General features: G+C 34.9%; 1 protein-coding gene and 1 long non-coding RNA gene across 6 annotated transcripts in view; one reads left to right on the top strand and one right to left on the bottom strand.

Moving 5' to 3' along the window:
- Window positions 1-25,250, top strand: part of LOC127845763 (lysophosphatidylcholine acyltransferase 2-like) — a 103,795-nt gene that overhangs the window by 19,272 nt on the left and 59,273 nt on the right. For all 5 annotated transcript variants that reach the window (XR_008033381.1, XR_008033380.1, XR_008033379.1 and 2 more), the window contains exons 4-9: window positions 7,380-7,553; window positions 13,797-13,855; window positions 15,558-15,592; window positions 22,910-22,964; window positions 23,485-23,567; window positions 24,473-24,598. Coding sequence is in view for 2 of the 5 variants with exons in the window: in XM_052376890.1 (XP_052232850.1) it covers window positions 7,380-7,553; window positions 13,797-13,855; window positions 15,558-15,592; window positions 22,910-22,964; window positions 23,485-23,567; window positions 24,473-24,598 (532 nt within the window). In the remaining 3 variants the exon portion in view is untranslated. The remainder of the gene's footprint in view (window positions 1-7,379; window positions 7,554-13,796; window positions 13,856-15,557; window positions 15,593-22,909; window positions 22,965-23,484; window positions 23,568-24,472; window positions 24,599-25,250) is intronic.
- On the bottom strand, window positions 17,950-19,303 carry LOC127845769 (uncharacterized). The gene is made up of 3 exons (XR_008033385.1): window positions 18,843-19,303; window positions 18,508-18,682; window positions 17,950-18,114 (listed from the first exon to the last, which is right to left on the bottom strand). It is a non-coding gene; the product is annotated as an uncharacterized LOC127845769 (long non-coding RNA).

Raw genomic sequence — 25,250 nt, forward strand, 5'->3', positions numbered from 1 at the left:
CACCTTTCCAACATACGCACTCCCTTCATACCAAGCTGCTACAAAATCTCCAACCTTCAATCCATGTATAATGTCACTTGCTTCATGTTCTGTTCTATTTTTTTTGTCACCATTTTCTTTTTTTTCGCCAACTTTGATCGCATTATCTTCTGCCGATTTTGCATTACATTTAGCATTCTCACTTACTTCAACAGGAGTAACCTGTTGCTCCTGCATTTTGTTTTTGCAAACTTTGATCACATTATTTTCTGCCGATTTTGCATTACACACAGCATTCTCACTTACTTCAACAGGAGTAACCTGTTGCTCCTGCATTTCGATATCACTTCGACTTTGGACATCAACCCATTCACATTTTTCTTCAATCCATGATTCACAGAAACGACCAGAAATACACGTTGTGTAGTAACAAGATGTCGTCCTTGTCTTGAACACCTTGTCAGTTGCACATAGAGCAATAGCATGCAATTTCATGGTGTTCTTCACTGGTTTTATGTTCAGCTTTGAGAATAGTTCTTGTTTGGCTTCACACTTTGCTTTGTCGACATACAAGAATTTTATGTCTTTCATAGTTGAGTTTCGGGCCCAATTGTAAAAGTCATCTGCGCCTTGGATGAGTGACTTACCCTGACGTGAAGCCTCGTCTGCCATGCGTTTAGTTGTTCCGCCAATCCCATCGCATGCACTTTTGCCATGCCCAGCCTCAAAGAAATTCATTTGAGCGTCGCAGCCGTACATTTTTTTGTGATTAGCCATGGTATAAAACATGAATCGATTCCTGTATGGGCTCGACGGACTGTCTGTCCAATAATGAATACGCTCCAGGTTTGGACAAATTCGTTTTATTTCTGGAACAGTTGTGTCCATGAACGCAACAACAGTACTTGCTGAGTGGGTCAGAGTGTTTGAGATGACAACGTAACTTTGATGTTTCAGCATGCCGTTTTCTTTGTAGTACACTACTGTCACCAGGGTGCAATGTGACATATGTTAAACTCCAATATGCTGTTTGAACTTCATCAGGAGTTCGGCAAGTGTAATTTTCAGCGAAATCCATCTGGACGATTACTTGGTTATCTGGCAGGTTTTCCTTATTTGTTTTCAGTTGTTTGTATTGAGTTCGCAATCTTGTAACATGTTCGCAAAAGTCGGCCACTTCATTTTTGATCATCGTAATGAAGTTTGTTTTCTCTAATTCAGATTCTACAACCATCATCTTCGATTTTTTGTCTAGTTCTACCCTTTTCCATTGCCGATAGCGTATTTTGGTTATTGAAATGTCTACTGAATTGAACAGAACTTCAACAGTTCCCTTGTGTACACATAGATTTTCAGGATTTTCACTTATCTTAACACCTACTTTCCGCATCGCCTGGACTTTCAGTGCCATGTTTTGATGTTTAAGACATTGACATGCATTTCTAGTAATGAATCTGGCTAGCAATATTTCTCGCGGTCTGAGACGGCAAAATGTCGCCAATGACACTTTCTCTTCTGGGTTTTCGGCGGTGTACTTTTGCCAAAGGTTACGCATGTAATCAGTGAGTACTTTCGTCTGTTTTCTGTTTTTCACATCAGCTTTTCCTGGTTGAACACGGCAATTATCTTCTCTACTTAGATATTCTTCCACTTTTATAGCTAGTCTCTTGGCAATGCTCTTTCTCTGTTCTTTCTTATGACGTAGTGTTTTGGAATTGCTCGAACCTAGTGACCTTCTGGACAATCCAGTTTCATCACTTATAAATTTTATACATCGATATTTCTTTGCTATTCGTCCAGCAACAACTTCATGCAAAATGTTGCGTTTCTTCTTAGTGCATGACTCCCTTGTCTTCTGTATTTCAGCAACCAACACGTTCTTGAGCAAGAGTTTTCTTGCTACCTGTTTTCTCCTCTTTGGTGTAAGTCTTAACATCTGTAATTCATGGTTTGTTTTGGATTTTGGTGAAGAATACATCGGATCATGTATTGCAGGTGATTCTTCTGTTCTTGGGTTTTTTATTTTCATCATTCTCTTTCGGAACCTTTCAAGCTGCTTAGACTTGGTTTTCAATTTTCTTTCTAATTCCCTTTTCTGCTTTTGAAGTGAAGTTATTGACCTGTGCGCTTTTGCCAAGGCTCTTGCCCTTATTTTTCTAGTCCCATTGCCTCTTGCAGCAACTGTTACAGCGGGCAGGCATACAATCATCTTGTCTCTGCTCACTACAGCAGCTCCTGTGTTGCAGTCACTGAGGCTACCATAACCACTTTCACTTGTAATGTCGGGGATAGGCAGTAGTTCTTGTTTTTCTTTTTGTCTTGCTCTACACAATCTATTACGTAATTTAACCCTTTCATTCCTCTCTTTTCTTTTCTTGTTACTAAGTTCGCTTGCTGGAATGTAATATTTTCTAACTCGCTCACGCTCTGCTTTGTGATAGTCTTCACCCAACTTAGCTTTTTTTCGTTCACGGTATTCTCATTGTATTTCCGCTCGTGATTTCCCCATCTAAAACAATAACATAATTATGTAACGTATGAATGATACCTACGTTACAAATTTAAGTATGTGTTTATATGTACAGTCATGCGTAAAAGAATCAACTTGTAAAATGGAAATTGTTGATAATGAATATTTTATAAAGTATTTGTTTCTATTTTGAACTTTTTTTAAAGACTATAGTTGTGTACTTGAAAGCAAATGGTGTAAATATCCCAAATGGTTTTCATGGTAGAACAGAAATGGGGGTTATTTCTGTATATAATAAAAACAACCATCCGTTCAAAATCAATGATCAATATTTTGCGGGTTTAATGATTAACTGTGGAATGATTAATGACATTTTATTTTTTTCTGCATTGAAAGTGATTTATTCACATAAAAAAATATATCCTAATAAAATGATTCCTACATTACTACTAAGTAACGTAGGTATCGTTTTATGTAAGGCATACTACGTGTTTATTGTAGGTCTAAATTACAAACTTATTGCAATTAGGCCACGACTTTTTTTTTTATTGGTTTACAAAAATTATTTTGAAAATGGTCCATAGGGCGGTCGAAAAAAAAAAAAAAAAAAAAAAACATCATTGGAAAAAAAAGTTAATACTAATAACATCAGAACAAAGACAACATATCTTTTATAACCTTAACACAGAGACAAAAAATCAAATTATGCAATGAAACACGTCTATATCTTCAAATGAAATGGGTCCTAACAGCACCTTATGTAACATCAGGCAATTTTAAACACTCCATTACATGACATGCGTTCTTCTCCCATTAAAACGAAAAACTGCGCTTCATTTCCATAATTGGATGCGCACCATTACGCAATGCGATGCCCGTTGCATAAATCTTATATAAGATAAACTACTCATACACAAATTACCCGGTATGTGTTTGCTCTTACTCGCCTTATGAGATCGTACATGAAAAAAAAATCGAGGTAGATCGATCCATGCGTCGTCGCGGTAATGTTTGTCAAAGTTGTTGTTGTCATGAAAACTCGTTGATTTACAACGCAAAACGTCTTATTTGAACTGACGCGAATTAATTTAATCATATTTGTTAACTTCGCTTGCTTTATTTTGATAATTTAATCCAAAGTTTAATGTTAGCAAGTGTTTTTTTTACTGGAATTGTAAACAAGGAGTCAGTTAAAGTCTTCCGAAAATGTGCAGTCTGTGTGAATTGACAGTTTGACGTCATCAAAGGAAAGCCGCTTTCTGTCGGAAGCAATAAAGCGACAAATTTCGCGCCGAAAAAATTGGCTTCCTTTGTCTAGCAATCAACATGCAGAACCAATCGTGTGTTTGTTTCTCAATTGCAATCCTCCAATTTAATAAAAGCACGTGCATAGCTCCGCCTTCGAATCTTTTGCAGAGAACGGAGGCGGAGTTTAACGGTTAATTGAGCTAGTGTTTTACACAAGTTGAGTTCCGATTTGCCGAAATTACTCAACCCTAAGCATTGAAACGACAAATACATTTATCAATGATTTTCCAAGATATACCGATTTGTTCCGATTTCCAAACTTTCTGTACAGTTCCTATAAACTATGGCGGACGTGTTTACAAAATTCCTAAACACATATATCGTAAATAATGGCAGTGTTTTATTGGATTATTTATACATATTATCAAATACTATCGGGTTTGTTTAATATAATTAACATGTTAAACAATATAGTTGCGTCACAGACACGGAAATAAATTTTGATGGGGTCGACATTTGACTGACGCTGATTTTCTTATTGTCTGTAATTTTTACCCGAAATAAATTTTGAGAAGTGCCCATAAAAGGACTGGTACATAATGTGTCACATTGAAAAATATCCCGATCTCTGCAATATATGTAAACCAATCGTTGATTGTACTTACTTGATTTTATTCGCAACCGTACTCAAACCGGATCGTTTTTTTTCTCATTTCGCTCATTTTGCAGTGCGGTCGGGAATAAAATATTTAAAAAAAAGACGATTTTCCGATTTTATTTTTTTTCCCATTTTCCAAAAATTAGGGTCGGCGGTTTTGTAAACCAAGAAATATAAAAGTCGTGGCCTTAATAAAGAAAAAATATTTCGGGAAGTGATTTTCTTAAACAATTTTTCTTCAAAATAATAAAATACAAATCTTACCTTAAGATCCAGTGGCTAGGGAAAACTCCTTGTTTTTGTTCAATAGTTTATATAGGGACAACTTTGAAATAACTTTTCTCAAAAATCAACTACAAGGAATTTGTGGACTTGATGACGTTTTACTAAAATGATGACGCATTAACTACGTAATCAACACTTAAACCGATTGCGAAATTATGTAGTAACGTATGTATTGGTAACGTATGTATTTCAAATGATAATAATGAACTATCAGATCATAAATGAAACATCAATTTTAGATGTTTGCACTGTTTTAGAAATATAGTTATATATTAAGGCATTTTTCTTACTAAATTTCAGTTTATGTTTATATCAATTTGTCATAAACCCGGTCACGTTTGTATTGAGCTTAAATATACGATTCCAGATAATGAGTGTTATTGGCTTATTTATCTGGAAAAAATAAATCAACGGCGTTGATTTGTGCATTTATTTTATTTATAAGTCTTTATTGTCAGTATGAAACACTTTTATGTGAAGTTTATAATGCAGATAAATGTGATTATTGAAAGAACTAAGACTCAGTAACGTTGGTATCATACTTTTAGCGACACTATAAAACATAAAATATAAACTGACAGTAATGCATGCACCAAGTTTATAGTTTTATAAAAGGTATATTTCATTGTAACCTAGGTTAGAATGTGTTATATCCGATTCCATCAGTCCTTGTTAAGTATTGAGTACACCTGATTCGACCGGCGACAAGTAACGAAAGTATCATTGTTATTAACATTCGCAGTTAGTTCACTAACATAAAATAGACGTATAACATTTGAAACTGTTTGTTTTTTTCCAATACATATGGTTATACTATTATATCAATAGAACATCTCTCAAGTGAAAGCAAGTTTGGTTTCATTCTACAGCGACATCGAAAATAAAATATGTTCCTTATTACTGAGAATTGGCGATTATGTTAATAATGACCTGAACTTGAATGTCTCCTCCCACTGTATGATGAGTGCCCCCTATGGTTGTATGAAATACCACTTTTGTAATATGTTAACTTGTGCTTGTAATTTTGATATCCGTTGATATAATATGTTTGCAGTTTTGTGAATAACATTTCTACATTATACTTCTGTTTTTGTGTTTTTTGGATATCTAATTATCAAATAATATCCATAAATTCTAGTAATTTTGGCATAGAACTTTATATTGTGAAGTTAGAATAAGGCATCAATATTGAAATAAACTTTGCTTTTTCAACAATTCATTAAATGCAGTTTTATCTGTTGGATTTATAAATTTTGATAAGTTAAATGTTGAATAGACACTTGCATATATAAATGCAATTTATTATAAAATTGATTCTACTTCCAAACTGGATGCTTTATTGTACATGTACCCATGTATGAATGGAGTTTAAAAATACAGTCAACATTATAACAAAAAACCATCCATGTTAATGAAAAATGTGAAAAACAAGTTCGACAAGTATACACATAATATTACAAAATACATCCAGAACATTAAATGAACACTTTTGGATGAGAAAACCGCCAAAATTATATGGGCTGTGCTCTCTGAAAAGGGGGTTTAATGCATGTGCGTAAAGTGTTGTTCCAGATTGTCCCAGATTAGCCTGTGTAGTCATCATAGGCTAATCAGGGATGACACTTTCCGCTTGTATGGTATTTTTCGTTTACAGAAAGTCACTTCCTAGAAAGATCCACCAGTTTAGGTGGAAAGGGTCATCCCTGATTAGCCTATGCGGACCGCAAACTAAGGCTAATCCGGGACAATACTTTACGCACATGCATTAAACCCCTTTTCACAGAGCATAGCCCATATCTATTTAATGTTTGATGTCTTATTCCAAATTCACATAATACAACACTGTTGCATGGTGTTTGGGTGTAATGCAATTGTTAATTTACATAAATATTGTAATTTGATCCATATAGTACTAGGTTGCAGTGTTGTCAGGATATCGGTCTGTTTTGAAACAACCATCGGGGGACATCCATGATAGATGTCTGGTTATGTATCATGAGTGGTGTGTGTGAAACTGTTATAACTTATCCCTGAATATGCGCATTTATATAAAAATGACAAATTATATCAGAAACAATAAAATAACCATATCAGTAACTCTTTTAATGTTTAATTGTTCCAATTGCAGTTTTATGATTATATTCTCTAAGTTTTGCAATCACTCATTTTACTTTAATCTTTCTGTTGCGTACATTATTTGCTTGCTGGGAATGGTGGCTTGATGCATGTTGTATTTTGGCATGGTGCCTTTGTTATAATCATTCATGTACATGTATTAACAGTCAAAAAAAATAATCATGTAATCCTTAAAGTTGCAAACAGTGACTTAATTTGAAGTTGTTATCAAAATTAATATTTTGCTCAGTCTGTAATTTGCATGAATAACCGTAAATTGAATTACATTTTAGCTGAACTAACTTTTGAAATTTCAATATATAAAAGTCATTATACGCATTAAATTTATAAATTAAAGTTATATTTTTTATGAACGTGGAATAAATAAACAGCTTCCTACTGAAAAGGTGAATTCTTAAACAATTGCAGCTTGTTCTGGCAAAAAAGGGCTTAATGTATGCGCAAAAAGACTTTCTTAAAATACAGTTAAATATAGCTGAAAATGTCCCACCTGATTTGCCTGTGTGGCTTATCTTGGATGCAACTTTATGCACATGCATTGAACCCAGTTTTTCAAGGTTCAAGGAAGCTGCTCATACATAAACAATTGTTGGCGTGTTTCAGCTTTACTTGCGTTTACCCAGCCAGTGTTGGTACAGAGAGAAGATCCCAATTCACGTCAGAATACGATAGCTGAGATCCAGCGGAGAGCAAAAGAGTGCGGGAAGTGGCCCCAGATTATCATTTTTCCCGAGGGCACTTGCACTAACAGATCATGCCTTATATCATACAAGCTAGGTAATAACAATTGATAGTCATTTTTGTAGAAAGTTTCTTTAAGTTAATTAAGTAAATATTTGATTTTTTGTGTTTGGACTGCAGTAGATGTTATTTTTTAGCATAGTGATAAAACTTACTTTATTCATAAGAGCATTTCTTACTGCTTTATTATGCCCCCCGGGGGTATATTGTTTGCAGATGTGGGTCGGTCCGTCCGTCTGTCGGTCCGTCCGTCCACCAGATGGTTTCCGGATGATAACTCAAAAACGCTTAGGCCTAGGATCATGAAACTTCATAGGTACATTGATCATGACTGGCAGATGACCCCTATAGATTTTCAGGTCACTAGGTCAAAGGTCAAGGTCACAGTGACTCGAAACAGTAAAATGGTTTCCGGATGATGACTCAAAAATGCTTACGCCTAGGATCATGAAACTTCATACACTACGCGGCCCGCGATTTTTGCCTAAATCACCGACACGCGGTGGTCATTATTTATTTTGGGTGAAAAATCACAACAATCTCGCGCGTTTCATCACGCTAGGTCGAGCATGATCACCGCGAATGCGATAAATATAATCTCCGCGGTGATTCACCGCGATTCACCACATTCCCGGTCAACGTGGTGAAGAACGATTTTCCTATGTTACATGTACATATATAATCTTTACAGAGATTATAGCAATATGGAGTTATTAGCATTGTTGGCAGATATAATCAAGTATCCTTTTTAAAATTTCAACATGTATATCACACCCATGTTCCTGACAGTTTTTTTTGTCTTTTTAAATGCTGCGTATAAAACAAAACAGTGTTCGCACCTAGCTGTATGATACCGCACCCGGAGGAGTAATAATTGCGTTTTTGATTATGCAATTAACAGTTTGAAGCCATAGAGAACTCATAACTGATTGTAATGTAATTGTCGTATTTTTCCGAGTCTCTCGATTCCCCGATACATACGTTTCAACTGTCTCAATCACATACATGCAACTTCTTCCGTCTTTATCCATAACTCGATAATCCCGCGTATGCCCAATTTCCATTTTAAAAGCGAATTCTGGTTAATATTGACAATAAGAGTCCCAAAGAATGTCATACACAAGCGTTCGAAATTTTCAAAGAATTTCGGCATATGTTTCTATTTAAAGATTTGATGAAATAAGCGCGCAATCAGATCAGTTGTATTGTACATGCGTAAATCACCTGACACGGTTTGCACGCGTCGTGTACAGCTATTTTCGGTTACAAATTCTAGCGACAAATACATAGTGCAAATGAATTAAATTAATTTCTTTGTTCTGATAAAAAGCGCGCGAAAATTGGCGTGTGTGTATTTATTTGTAAATAAACATTTCATAGTGGGTAAAACATTGATATCATTAATTTTAATTTCCATTAAAAGTTTCGTTGTGAATTTAAACTTAATTACCGGGGTACCTCGCGAAAAACTTGGCATTGACATTTCCTCTAAATAAAATATAATTAAAACACGCTGTATTGTAACCGTCACGCTGTTTCAGTTCCTTAATTATTGAAACGCATTGTATACTGACTACACACAAATGTCGTGTACAGATCATAATATTCTTCAACGACCAATAAACAAATTAATTAAAGTTAAGATTTAATGCAACATGTACACGTCATTTTCGAATCGAGAAAGGGAGTTAATATTGTGAAAATAAACCAATATCTGTTTATTGAAATTGTCAAACTTATAATATATATATATATATATATATATATATATATTAGCAATTCTTATGAAAATAAATATCGTTATTTTAAATGTTTTACGAAAGTCTGTTTCCGAGAGCATATATGGGAAGTAACTGAGTGAGCAGTTCAATATGTTAACAGCTATACATTCATTGTTTTGACAGACGACACATGCTTATCTGGTTTCTGGTAATACACAGGATATTGGATGTTCAGGGCTTGATTGGATAATAAAACAAAGACGCAGTCGGCGGTTTTCAATAGAACTTTTGTACTTACCAACTCAATCGATAGTGCACATGCTTATCTAACATTTAGAGATCATCAACACGGGTCCTAGCAACTTCCACGTACCATAATACACAGCCCGATGGTAACTTTCAGTAGCACACGTGGTCAGAAACTAACAAGTTCGAGTAATAAAGCACAGAGATTATGATCTGAACAATTGCACGAGGTCCGAAATTAAACAGAATGCCACCAAATCAAACGATTCACCGCCTAATTGTACGTGAAACAAGGGCTGTTTGTAAAACATGCATGCCCCCCATATGGGCTCTCCCTTGTAGTGACAGCCATTGTGTGAGTATGTTTTTGTCACTGTGACCTTGACCTTTGACCTAGTGACCTGAAAATCAATAGGGGTCATCTGCGAGTCATGATCAATCTACCTATCAAGTTTCATGATCCTAGGAATAAGCGTTCTTGAGTTATCATCCGGAAACCATTTTACTATTTCGGGTCACTGTGACCTTGGCCCTTGACCTAGTGACCTGAAAATCAATAGGGGTCATCTGCGAGTCATGATCAACATACCTATCAAGTTTCATGATCCTAGGCCTAAGCGTTCTTGAGTTATCATCCGGAAACCATTTTACTATTTCGGGTCACCGTGACCTTGACCTTTGACCTAGTGACCTCAAAATCAATAGGGGTCATCTGCGAGTCATGATCAATGTACCTATGAAGTTTCATGATCCTAGGCCCAAGTGTTCTTGAGTTATCATCCGGAAACCATCTGGTGGACGGACCGACCGACAGACCGACCAACAGACTGACATGTGCAAAGCAATATACCCCCTCTTGTTCGAAGCTGGGCATAACAAACTATGTTTGAAACATTTAAAATAACAATGATTCCGAATGATCACGGCTTCCATTTTCAAAAGTATATGCCGTTCAACATTGCTCGAGAAATAGTAAAGACAAACGTTTGCTATTGTTCCATCAAATGAATTTTACACGCTACTATTTTATTAAATAGATCTAGCAGCCCAGTCGGAATTGGAGACGCGTACATCATCTGAAGCAATGTGTAAATTTAAATTTAGATGCACATGTAAAAGTCATTTTCTGAAAATCGGGACGAAGTGAAAGTATTCATTTTACCAATGAACCATTTGATTTTATTCAAATGGTCTACATTTTATATATTTTTGTCGTCTGTGTATTTTAGCAAGTTTTATGCAAATATATATCGTTAATTTCAACGTTTAAAGCAATTCTCGTCTCCGAGATTAAACTATGTAAATTTCTTCGATATGGTTACTGACCTACACAATCATTGACAGATGACATCCGATGGTAATTGTATGAAGAATGCAGAGAAGCTGACGAAATGTTAAAACAATCGCGTAGAAGTAAAAATATCAGGTTATTTTCTGTACCTGTTTCTTATATCTGCGAATTATCGCCGACGGCCTCGGCATGATTCGGAGTGAATACTCGTTGTGGCTGCGGAGAAACTTCAAGAACAAAAGAATCTGTAGCCGCTAACTTTGTTGGTTTTGCGTGAGCCGTACTGTACAATTGTTATTTTAACAAATAAAGATATTGTTTGGAATCAGGATTCGACATTCAGCAAGTACGGTGTTTACTTTCATATTGGAATACATTTTCGCGATATAATGTGATCGTCAATAATAATGACATAAGTTAATAAGTTGAAATTTAAATACCGTAAAAAGTTGTGTATAAGGCGCATTTTTTTACCCCAAAATTTCATTTTAAAAACTTGATGCGCGTTATTCACAACTACAGCCATGCCAAGACATTTTTCGCTGTCAGTTACCCAGTAGCGGTAATTCGCATCATTCTGTTTTCCGGTGTTTTAACTGTAACTATGTTAATAATAGTGTTATATTGACGATCTGAATAAGATGAACAAACATTATAAAGTTAACATATATATTTGCTATCTTTTTCAGGTACGTACAGAGCATTGAAATCAAATAAATTTGAAGAAGAGAATGAAAAACGAGGAAGCCATTTTTATTTAAATGTTATTGTTTACTTTTCCCACAATATTATACCCTACTGCACTAGGGTTACACAATTTATTCGGGGCAACTTATCGATTTACAATTGTATGTCGGCAAGGTATTTCCCGATATATTTAAGATTATTTTTCTTGCTTTTCAAATGTGTTAATAAAATTGATGCTGTGTTTGTTTACACATTTTCATACGTCTTGTCAAGATTGAGGATGTGATTATTGAGCAATTTGCGTCACCTGTCAAGTTTTGTGTAGCTGGGCTATTATCAAAACATGCGAACCGGCAAACGGCTTCACACCTCCATTGTTTGTTTATCGCCGGTAATGTCGTGATGGTGTTGAGAAGTTTGAGTCGTTAAAGTCTCCTGTCAATTTTAGACACTCGAAAAGAACGCATGATATCGGCATTGTAAATAAAACGCGCGGTTGTGAATTAGTCATGCATGAATAACCAGGTGACAATACCAATCAATAATGTCAGTTTCTTAGTTATAACTAATCCATCCGTTATGTGTACTTGACGATAAAATCGTGGACAGTTACTTCGGAGACATATGATAAAAACCTTGATGGTATCCTCGTGGAAAGTGTGCATTTCATGCATAATTCATTTAAATCCAAACATTTATTTTTACGCATAATATGATTAAAAAAAAACACCAACTAGTTGTATTGTTATCGTTTTAAAAATAATTTATAATTGAAGCAATAAAAGAATAAGTAAGATCGGCAATGTAAATATAACGATTTTCAGTTAGCCTGCGGTACGGAATTTTTCCCCCGATTTTTTTGCTTCAAAAACTTTTTTTCCCGATTTTTTAGCTTTAAAAAGTAGATGCGCGTTATACATAAATGCGCGTTATACACAACGTTTTACGGTATAGTAGTCAACGTCAATCACTGCGATTTGCAGTGTTTTGCGATGATTCAACAGCTGATCTTTATCGCGAGATGGTCGCAGTGAAATCACGGCGGAATCACCCGTAGAGTGTCATAACGGTGAATCACCGCGATTTGTGGCGAATCACCGCGATTTGCCACATTGGCCCAAACGCGGTGATTGGTGATTTAGGCAAAAATCGCGGCCGCGTAGTGTAGGAACATTGAGCATGACTGGCAGATGACCCCTATTGATTTTCAGGTCACTAGGTCAAAGGTCAAGGTCACAGTGACTCGAAACAGATGACTCAAGAATGCTTACGCCTAGGATCATGAAACTTCATAGGTACATTGATAATGACTGGCAGATGACCCCTTTTGATTTTCAGGTCACTAGGTCAAAGGTCAAGGTCTCAGTGACTCGAAACAGTAAAATGGTTCCCGGATGATAACTCAAGAATGCTTACGCCTAAGATCATGAAACTCCATAGGTACATTGATAATGACTGGCAGATGACCCCTATTGATTTTCAGGTCACTAGGTCAACGGTCAAGGTCACAGTGACTCGAAATAGTAAAATGGTTTCCGGAAGATAACTCAAGAATGCTTACGCCTAGGATCATGATACTTCATAGGTACATTTATCATGACTGGCAGATGACCCCTATTGATTTTAAGGTCACTAGGTCAAAGATCATGGTCACAGTGACTCGAAACAGTAAAATGGTTTCCTGATGATAACTCGAGAATAATTAGGCCTAGGATCATGAAACTTCATAGGTACATTGATCATGACTGGCAGACGACCCCTATTGATTTTAAGGTCACTAGGTCAAAGGTCAAGGTCACAGTGACAAAAAACATATTCACACAATGGCTGCCCCTACAACTGACAGCCCATATGGGGGGCATGCATGTTTTACAAACAGCCCTTGTTACAATTAATTTTAATAAATTCTTGTCAATCAGTAGAACCATATCAATGACACAGTCATAGAAAAGGGGTATGAACAATTAAATGAATCTAGTGTTTGTTTTTTCCTTTAAATTTGGGGCTGGTAAAGGCCCCGATTCCCATGGAAAAAAGTATATATTTTTCCAAAATGGGGCCTTAAAATTCCGATTTAAGGTTTCCCCAAACCTGGACCCATTCCCAAATGGTGAAAAAAAAACACACTGGTTTAGTCATCATTTTTATTCAGAAGAAAATCATTTGATTTTTTTGGATCGGTAATGTTGCATGTGAAGCCCTAGTCAACCTTGTTACTTTGATAATGATTACCTGGAAACAACAGTTGTTCATTTTTTTTTTGGATATGTATTCTTTGTTCCATGTTTTACTGTAACCTCAATAACAGGCAGTTTTATGTTGATTGTATTGCAGGTGCATTTCACCCTGGTGTGCCTGTACAGCCAGTGTGTCTACGTTATCCAAACAAACTGGTACGCCTTGTATTCCATCCAGATTTAGAAAATTTGAAAATACAGTCTTCATAAACTTTGTCTTCAATACTATTTCACTAAATTCAACAACACAACTTTTGTTGAAATGAAAAAACACCGGGTACTTTTTACCTTTATTTGACATTTAATACTTCATATCTTTTTCCATGAAGTATTCCTTAGGTTATACAAACTCTATTTCATTTAACATTAATACATATTTCATAGACATTATATACCAACGCAAACAAAAAAATTGAAGGTTATATTGAGTCACTCTGTTGGTTGGTTTGTCCACAGTATGTCTGCATTTTGTTTTAAACATTTGTGGAGCAAACAACTTATACATTTCTTAAGGGATTTAATTGAAATGTAAAAAATGACCTTTACCATGATGTGTAGAATTACACGACACTTTTTTTAGGCCAATGATCCTGAAGCTCTTGTTTTATGTGGCCTTGGCCTTGTAATTCTACCTTTCCCTTGCAATGGAATTAAAACTTGAAAATGTCGCCACCATTTAATACGTATCTTAGTGGTAAAGGGTCGAATAGGTATCTAAGTGGATAAGGGTTAAATACGTATCTAAGTGGTAAAGGGTGAAATAGGTATCTAAGTGGTCAAGGGTTAAATACGTATCTAAGTGGTAAAGGGTTAAATATGTATCTAAGTGGTAAAGGGTTAAATACCTATCTAAGTGGTAAAGGGTTAAATACGTATCTAAGTGGTAAAGGGTTAAATATGTATTTAAGTGGTAAAGGGTGAAATATGTATCTAAGTGGTAAAGGGTTAAATACGTATCTAAGTGGTAAAGGGTTAAATACGTATCTAAGTGGTAAAGGGTTAAATACGTATCTAAGTGGTAAAGGGTTAAATACGTATCTAAGTGGTAAAGGGTCAAATATGTATTTAAGTGGTAAAGGGTGAAATATGTATCTAAGTGGTAAAGGGTTAAATACGTATCTAAGCGGTAAAGGGTTAAAATTGTATCTACATTGTAAGTGGTAAAGGGTTAATTACATATCTAAGTGGTAAATCTGCAAGACTCTTTTCATCTATAGTGATCCTCATTTTCCTGGGTTATGTGCCCTTGAACTTAGCCCATTGTATGACAGAAGCATTAACCCTTTACCGCTTAGATGCATATTTTGACCCATTTGTTGTCCCTACGAAAGTGAAATTAAAAATAAAGGCCTTTCTTACTAGATTCAAGTTTTAAAGGTTTCAGTTCCAACCCTTAGATACTGATGAGCAGCAAACAGCATGAAACCTGAACAGACTGTGAGTAACTTGCAGGCTGTTCTGGTTTTATGCTGGTTGCAAAAGCCATTTTCACTTTGCTTGTAATGGGGGAAAGGGTAAAATGTTCTCAGTAAGTGGAGCAAAGTAAGACACTTTTCTCAAGTGATTGAGTTGAAACTTGAAATATGTCATCACAATTTTTCTATAGCAGTGATATGTATTTTTGTGAAGCATGTTCCCATGAACCAAGCCATGTGCCTGTAATAAAGCAGTGCAGGGGTATTTTTAGTCAGGTTTTGACAAAGCTCTAGTTATTTGTAAGTGTAAAAAAAAGAAGAAGTTTGTGGTGTTCAACAAAATCCTTTTCAATAAGTTTGTGAAGAGAATAGAAATGCTGTGTGTGTTTTCTCCTTTTAAAACATGTAATTCATTTACTGATATCTCTCTTTTGTTATTCCAGGACACTGTGACATGGACATGGGAAGGCCCTGGCGCGTAAGTTCCAATACTTTATATGAGCTGTGCTCTGTGAAAAAGGGTTTTAATGCATGTGCGTAAAGTGTTGTCCTAGAATAGCCTGTGCACTCCGCACAGGCCAATCAGGGCCAACACTTTCCGTTTTTATGATATTTTTCGTTTCAATAAAGTCTCTTATTAGCAAAATTCAAGTTAAGGCGGAAAGTGTCGTCCCTGATTATCCTTGCAGACTGCACAGGCTAATCTGGTATGACATTTTACGCACATGCTTTTAACCCCCTTTTCACAGGGCACGGCCAAAATCAATACATTTTAAGGATTATGATCTTCATGGATGTAGTTGAGCAAAGAAGGTCAACACATATTACAATTATACAATAAATAAGGAATATTACGCTAGTCAATTGTTCCAAGAGTTTGTATCACTTGAGTGGCTTGTGTGATGACTTATCACACAAGAGGCGGATTTGATGCGAAATTGCACAAGCCACGAGAGTGATACAAACTCTTGGAACAATCGACTAGCGTAATATTTGTTTTATTATATACAACAACTAACGAAAACAGTTAACAAGTGTATTTTTACTTCAACAAAACTGACAAAACAATGACTAAAACGGTACGCCATAGTTTATTTAAGACGCGTATGAATGCAGTTTATGTAAATTAACGTGCAAACATTCGAACCGGGAAAACACAGGTTTCCGATACGCTTACCTTAATGCCATTGTTAATCCAATGTTTATAACAATTAAGTCGACAACTATTATCCGATGTTTATAACAAAAACGTTGGAATGATATGCACTTCCACTTCTATTCTTCTATGTCCTTATCGAAACTTAGTTTTAACCACACTATTTTAATGTATTCCTATCGAAATACATTTATGCATAATAAACACACACTCCAAAATATGTTTTGAATTTGTTTTAACAAAAAGTTTACTGTTAAAAGACACCACGTCCGACATGTCCTTAAATTACCCTTGTCAAAAAAGTGGGCAAAACCCGGTTTTAATCCGTGTTAAAACCGTGTTAAACCCTGCGGTATTGGCACCGGGTTAAAGCGTGTCTTTTAAACACACTTTTTGCTTACCGACTTGGTTTTTTGTAGGTAAAACCTGGATTTCACTCACATAAACCAACACGCTTATACCTTCTTATACCAACTAAAACTAACTTAAACCAACTTAAGTGGGTTAAAAGTGAGTGTGTTTTCCTTCTCTTTGTTGGCTTTTAAACCCGCTTCTACACATCAAGTTGGTTTTTCCTGTTCTAAAGCGAGTGAAAAGTGGGTTTTTGTTTGAGCGTTAAGTGAGCTAAATGTGTGCTTTTCACAGATTAAGCGCAGTTTAAACTTACTTTAAAACCGTCTTATACCAACTTAAGTTGGTTAAAGTGAGTGTGTTTTCCTTCTTTATGTTGGCTTTTAAACCTGCTTCTTCATATCAAGTCGGTTTTTCCTGTTCTTAAGCGAGTTAGAAGTGGGGATTTGTTTGAGTGTTAAGTGAGCTAAATGTGTGCTTAACTCAGATTAAACGCAGTTAAAACACGCTTTAAAACCGAGTTTTACCAACTTAAGTTGGTTAAAAGATAGTGTGTTTTCCTTCTTTATGTTGGCTTTTACACCCGCTTCTACACATCAAGTCGGTTTTTCCTGTTGTAAGCGAGTTTAAAGTGGGTTTTTATTTGAGCATTAAGTGAGCTAAATGTGTGTTTTTCACAGATTAAACGCAGTTAAAACTAGCTTTAAAACCTGTTAAATGCTCAGTAAAAACCCACTTTTCACCCACTTGAAAACTGAACAACTTTATTATGAACAAAAATATCATAAATTATATTCTAATTACTTTTTTAAACGCTAAAACATAAAACTTTACATATATATCCATATACACAATATGATAAAACTATTTTGACAGACATGGCATTGTTATAATAAAATATAATAGTGTTATAACATAACATTGAACACAAAGAAAGAACTGAAAAAAGTAAGATTGTATGGAATAAATACAAACAAGAGATGTGTTGGTCAGAAACACAATGCCCCCTACTGCGCCGCTTTGAAATAAAATTTCTATTTATCATTTGGCAGGTATAGAAATTTTCTCTCTTTGCTTATTACTTACATTGGATTTTGACCTCTGACCTTGAAGGATGAACGTGACCTTGCACCACTCAAAATGTGCAGCTCAATGAGATACACATGCATGCTAAATATCAAGTTGCTTTCTTCAATATTGCAAAAGTTATGACCAATGCTAAGTTTTCGGACGGAAAGACAGACAGATTAAGGATCAGACAGATCAACTGCTATATGAGACCCTACCGGGAGCATAAAAATATGTTAATGTTGTTGAAACAGGTGCAAATCTATATAACAAAGTGAAAACAATGGTTAAATAATCATTTTAACAGCACATTTTATTTACAAAGACTTCAGTCTAGTTGTTCATCAGCCGCAGATGCCTTAAACAACCTCTCATCTTTTCTTCAACATCAACCAGAGGCTTGTCAACGGTTTTGGCTATGACATCTGAAAAAATATAATAGACTATTCATTTTAAAAACATGCAAAAAAACAACAAAATCTGATCTTAAATAGAAAATACTCTAGCCAGAAAAAGAGGTTAAATATTTGCATATTAAGGAAGTCAACACAAATGGGTTTATTACCGATTGTCCTGGAGACAGTGACTAGAGACACGGACAAAGTTTTTCAATCCCTGTCTTCATGAATAAAAAAAAACCTATTGTTAACTGTCACTTGGATTATAAAAACTCCCCCTTTTCACAAAATTTAATGATGTAATATAATGATCATTTATGCGACTGTAAACAGTAAGTGATCTGAAAAATATTTGTAGAATGTGTATTTAATTTCTATATGGTTAACTGGTACTTCAAATTTTTATGATGAAGAAAATACCAATGATTGCATTTCTCTCAGCAGCGGGGAGGCTTGGTCTTGGTGATCCAGTTGTAGTTGTTGCTCCCTTCATGGAGCAAGTCACAAGCTGGTGGAAAGTGAATAGTTGGCACATGGCCTGTGCGATGGCCATCACCTCCCTGGTTTCATGCTGGATTTCAGCTTAAATGATACTCTGGAACCAAAAAAAGAAAAGGAGTTTTGACAAAATATTTACGATTGGTAATTTTCCAAAGCTTGTAATTTACTTTCATCACATTTCAAACTCTAAAAATATTTGTCACATTGGTCAGAATTGTGACGCTTTTAAAATGCAATAACCTGTATAGTTTTACCTCTCAACAAATCCAGCTTTCTTGTTCAAGGACATGGCGAGGTTTGCCCACTTCAGTTCCCCTCAAGTTGGCCAGCTCGTGCAGGGTAAAAGCCTGGTGTAAAAGTCCATACATCAGGTAGTATGATTACCCCTTTTGCTCTTGGGGCAAGAGTTTAACCTTCAAAATTAAAATATGAGGGAAAGAAATCTGTTCAGTAATAACCAGAAATATCTATAAATAACAATAAAGATGAAAATAATCATAAAACACAACCACAATAATTCACTGTACACAACATTTACACTTTGTCATGTGTATGTTCATCTATTTTTGCATCAAATTGTGTTGTTTTTCCTTTAAGTTGCAATACATTAACTTATCAATTTACATTTCCCAGTGACAATACATAAATATAATAATGATCATAATTAATTCAGTAAACTTAATAAAAAAGGATGAAGAAATGACAATACAAACCTGTTAAAACTGTTCTTCAGTATTCCAAAAAAAAAACAGTTGAACTTCTTTTCCAACAAACTTATTGTTGATTTCCATATTGTAGTAAATACACATTGTTTTCATCACACAATACTTCATGCTGACAGTATTTCAATACATTTTACAGAACAATTATAAGTCTTAATGTTAATTTAATTTAGCTCAATTCAATTGCTGGAACCAGCTTGTTTTTCAAAAGTTGTTGTTTTCAAATAATTTCCTGTGCAAAAAATTGAACCAATCAGAAGTCTTATACCTCATTCCAGCCTTATGTCTGGGCAAACCCTATCAGTAGCCTTATCTGCCCCTGATAATCAGTACCCTGTTTAGCTCTGAATGCCTGACAGATTGTTATCTGTTTATTGTTGGTGGTGTGAAAAGGGGTGTTTTTAGGTATTGTCTTGTTATTTTGTTGACTGTTTATGTAACACAGGTCATGTTTGGCATCTTATTATTTTATTGCAAATTAAGAAAATGGATATATTGGTATCATATGAAAATATCAAAATCTTGCATAACTTATGAACACAAATTAATAGATTATTTCCAAAATAATGTTTCCAATACCATAATTATTTAAATATGCAGAACAAGTAAATACTGTTTTAAACAAATATAAACAATCATATAAGATTGTTTTAAAAATTAAAAAAAATAAAATAATTTTAAGACATAAAGCAATCATTAGATATTGTTTATAATAAAAACAAATATAAAGAAAAAAATCTAAGCGAAAACACAAACTCTTTCATTTTCAGGTATAAAACTAAGTTTTATCATTTTTATAGTTTTTGGCAGTGATACTTGTTGTCCATCTGTGAACCTGTGATGTTCTGAAAGAGCCATTTTCATCCAATATTCACTAAAAAATTATGGGGAGCACACACATTTACAATAGGGACAATGGCAAACAAGCTGTAAAAAAGCACCTTTACAATTGACTTGTATTATATATGGCTATAAACATGAAACAAAGACCTATTTGAAGAATTATTGTTTTATTGATCAGTATTATTTATAAACAAAAGACCAACTTATTGAAAAGTGTGTTAAAGTGAGTCTTTTAGCCTGGTTTCAGCTCTCAAATTATTTACAAAAAAACCAATTTAAACTCGCTTAAACCCACTTCTGTTTAAAAAGGATCAGCTCCTGTTGTAAAAGACTCGCTTATAAAACAAAAAGACACACTTAAACACACAAAAACCAACTCATAAATAAAAAGGCTCACTTTTGACACACAAAAAACTGACTCCTTACAGAAAAAAACTCGCTTAAACACACATCTTCTTAAAATAACCAACTTTAAACTCAGTTAAGCACAGTTTAGCGCACATAAAACTCGCTTTTAATAGCAAAAACCAACTTCCTCTGAGAAAAACTCAGAATAAACACAGTTTTATGTTGGTTTAAGTGTGTTTTGGTATGAAAGTGGGTTATTTTTTTGACAAGGGTACAGAGAGTTTAGATAAAAATATTGTGTTTCGTCACAGAAATGACGTCACACGATGTACTACGTAATATATTTCGTAATATAAAATATTTCTATTTTGGGTGCGCGTAATGTGACGTCAATAAATGGGTCGAAGTAGTCCGGCTAGTATGGTAATACGGAATTGGAAACAGCGGGATTTTTTATTTCAACAATTGATACAACCCGTGTTTTGTTAAAAGCATTAAACAGGTATATAATAAAGAGAAATAACATTAAGTTGGAACTGATGTAGAGATGGACTGAGCAAGCAACATAACACATCACAACCTTTTGGCTAAGAACATGCATCATCAATGTACAATATTTATATCCAAAAATTCGATGTCTTCAAAGTATTCAGTTTTGTAAATTATCAAACGCAATAGGACAATTGTTGCAAGTAATCACTGAAAATCTACATAAAACATGTAATTTCTCACCAACAATTTTCCTATTGAGCCACAACAATACAATATCGGCTTGGGTCATTAATAGTTGGTGATTTATTGTTGAAATATTTGTGATGGAAGGCTGGGAAACAGACTAATCTTGTTGCCTCTGGTAGCCCAAATCAAGGAGCACACTGTTAACCCATTTATGCCTAGTGGACTCTCTCATCCTTCTAAATTGGATCAATTTATTTCCAAAATAAGGGATGTCTAGTATATTTATTTCTATATTTAGAATATTTCTTACAGAAATTCCATTAAGCAAACTGCGCAGACCCAGATGAAGTGCCGCATCATGCGGCGTTTCATCTGGGTCTACGCTGTTTGCAAAGGCCTTTTTTCTTGACGCTAGGCATAAATGGGTTAATGTAATATACATCTGTATACAATCGATTTACGTATAACAGATACTAATAAAATATATATGATGGACAGAATGTCACAGAAATCAATATTTCAGTGTTAGCTCTCAGAAATTTGCAGGTTATTACATATAATTTTGTAATATAAGAAGTGATAATAATAAGTACAATTGTTGAGTTACTGGTCTTTTCATTGGTTTCTTGATATTTTTTGCTTATTAGATAATAACCCAGAAATTAGTGAATGATCAGTAAATTTTAGAATTTCTGTAGAGTTTTCTTGTGTTCATATTTACATATTTGCCAGTTTGTTCCATAAATCCCGTTTAGTTATATAATTTTGTAACAGTTTTATTAAATTCATTACATTTATACTGATATGAATCTAAAAACATAATTACATGTCTATCAAGAGGAAACATTTAAATGCAATCATAAATTCGGGAAATATGGTGCTCATTTCAGTTCATTATGGTAGGTGCTTGGTTCTATACTAATTATAGAAGGTGCGCAACAGTTACCTTTAATTATAAAATGTTCTAAGCCACTACCTTATTATAGTAGGTGCACAGTCCTTAACCAATTGAAGTAAGTGCTCAGCCCTTAAGTAATTATAGTAGGTGCTCAGCCCTTAACTTATTATAGTAGGTACTCAGCCCTTAACTAATTTTAGTAGATACTCAGCCCTAAACTAATTATCGATCAGTTTTTAGCATGAACATGGTATTTCTAGTCATTTTTAGCGAGGCTGTTTTCAGAGAAAACCCGAGCTATTGTCATAGCCAGCTCATCCGCCGTCCGCCGTAGGTGTCATGCTAAAACCTTAACATTGGCTCTAAAATCAAAGTACTTCCACCTACAACTTTGAAACTGCATATGTAGATGCACCTTGATGAGTTCTACACGCCACACCCATTTTTGGGTCACTAGGTCAAAGGTCAAGGTCACTGTGACCTCTAATATCAAACTTTAACATAGGCTCTAAAATCAAAGTGCTTCCACCTACACCTTTGAAACTTCATATGTAGTTGCACCTTGATGAGTTCTACATGCCGTACCCATTTTTGTGTCACTAGGTCAGAGGTCAAGGTCACTGTGACCTCTAATATAAAACTTTAACAAAAACCTTAACATTGCCTCTAAAATCAAAGTGCTTCCACCTACAACTTTGAAACTTTATATGTAGATGCACCTTGATGAGTTCTACACGCCACACAGTGTACAGTTGCAACTATGCATGAACATGTTTAGAAGCTACTTATACTGTTTAGCTGATATTTTAAACAGTTCTTTGATACCTTACAGATTGGCAGTGCTATGGCTTACTTTGTGCCAGTTTAATACCAGTCTAGAAATAGAGGTAAGTGAGATACCAGTCTAGAACAAGGGTTAAGGTAGGAAGAGAGAGAGCAGTTTAATACCAGTTTAGAATAAGAGGTAAGGGAGAAAGAGAGATGCTAGTCTAGAAATAAAATTAAGAGGAAAAGAGAAATACCAGGCTAGAACTAGAGGTAATAGAGAAAGAGAGATAATACCTGTCTAAAAATAGAGGTAAGGGAGAAAGAGATACTGGTTTAATACCAGTCTAGAAATGAAGGTAAGGGAGAAAGAGAGATAATACCAGTCTAGAAATAGAGGTAAGAGAGAAAGAGAGGTACCAATTTAATACCAGTCTACAAATAGTGGTAAGGGAGAAAGAGAGATATATGTTGCTCATTTGTGATACAAAACATTTTGCACAAGGTTAAGACTCAAGGGAAATTCTTGTTTCACATGTTAAGTCTCAATTAAAACAATAAAAAATTAAATGAAATTTCCTTAGAGAGAAATGTAACCTATGGTTGTATGCACACATGCATTTTACAGACCCATGTTTTCAGTTCCTGCCAGTGTACAGGCCAAGTGCTGAAGAAATTGCTGATCCTAAACTGTTTGCTCACAATGTACGGGAGGTGATGGCTAGGTAAGATGGTTTTGAGATTGTTAAACAAACATAGAGGTACATTTCAGCCCCTTGTTCATAGGAAAACAGATTTTTAGAGAACTTTCTTCCAAGGTTGAACTTGAATGCTGGTTTCTATCATTAAGTACTAGATACACATAAATAGGCTTGTTCAATTGTAACAAGTTATCACACATTGGAGGTACTTTAAATTATAACTATTATTATGTCCCATTCCGTTGACAGTATATCTAAAGGCACTGGAATGATAAATTACATATTATTTCTCTTTCTGTTGGTAATTATAAAGCATATTAATTATTTAAAAAAGCCTTTTGACAGCTATGTCAGGACCCTGGAATATAATATAACCTAGTATGTCTCTTTCTGTTGATCATTATGTAGCATATTGATTGTGACTCTTACATCAGGGCTATCCAATTACAAATTAATTATTATATGTCTCTATCTGGTGACATTAGAATGCATAAATATAGGATCTGGCACGAGTTATCATATCATACCATATTTTATTAAACGAGTTCAGGAATTTTGTTAGTAGCCTTTGGCTCGCTTACTAACAAATTTCCTGGACGAGTTTAATGAAATATGGTATGATATGACGAGTGTCAGATATTTTTTATCACATGCTTTTAAATGAGCAAATTAAATAAACATTTACGCAAACATAATGATAAATCCCGAATGTTGTTTACATTTCATGACGTCATTTAATGTTGCAACGTCAGTTCAGCAAAATAACCAAATGCGATTGGTCGGTAAACAAAAACTAAGCCAATGAAAACGCTTAAAAATGTTGTATTACACATGTGTAATATGAAAAATATGTAATGGTTGTATTACATGGGAAACAGGTTATAGCATGTGATAATAATTTTTAACATGCATTTTGTCTGCTTCCACAGGGCGCTGGATGTACCAGTGACAGACCACACATTTGATGACTGTCGTCTGATGGAGAAGGCTCGCCTGCTCAACCTGCCCATGGAGACGGGGCTTGTGGAGTTCCAGAAGCTGCACAAGAAACTTGGGTAAGACTGGCAACGATTGTTACTCAGGCAACAAAGTGATTGAAATGGAGACGGTAAACACATGGGGGATCTCGGTGTGAAAAATGTGATATTTTACATGCTGGAGACTTATTACATGTTACTATAGCCTGGCAAGAAAGTGTTTGACAAAGATTGGAGGTGATCTGTGTGTAAAATGTGATAAACTGTATAGACTGGAGAATGATTAGTCTGAACAGAGACTTATCAGCGTGGTTGGCAGTCTTTTGCCAAGGTTCATTTTGCTGGACTTAAGTTGTTTAACAGATCATTTTCATTAGTGCTATACAAATAGAACCATTTTTTAGATGAAAATCTTGTTATTCAAGGTGCCACATTTTATAAGATCACTTATGTGCTAAGAAGTGCTTAAGGTGAGCAATTGTGATTGCCATATGTAAGGCATCGTGCTGTGTGTGGTGTGTGTCGTCAACTTTTAGCACTCTAGAGGCCACTTTTTTTCATCCATTGAAACTTGTTTAGAATGTTAATTTCAACAATATTCAGGCCAAGTTCCACTCTGAGTCATGTGCATCAAAAGACTAAGTAACCACATTAAATCTTAGAAAAACCTTGTTTATGACTCAATGTTTATAATTGTTAAAATGTTTTATCTTTACCTAATCTACTCTGA

The sequence above is a fragment of the Dreissena polymorpha genome, chromosome 9 (genome assembly GCF_020536995.1).
Source record: "Dreissena polymorpha isolate Duluth1 chromosome 9, UMN_Dpol_1.0, whole genome shotgun sequence".
Classification (NCBI taxonomy): Eukaryota; Metazoa; Mollusca; class Bivalvia; order Myida; family Dreissenidae; genus Dreissena; species Dreissena polymorpha.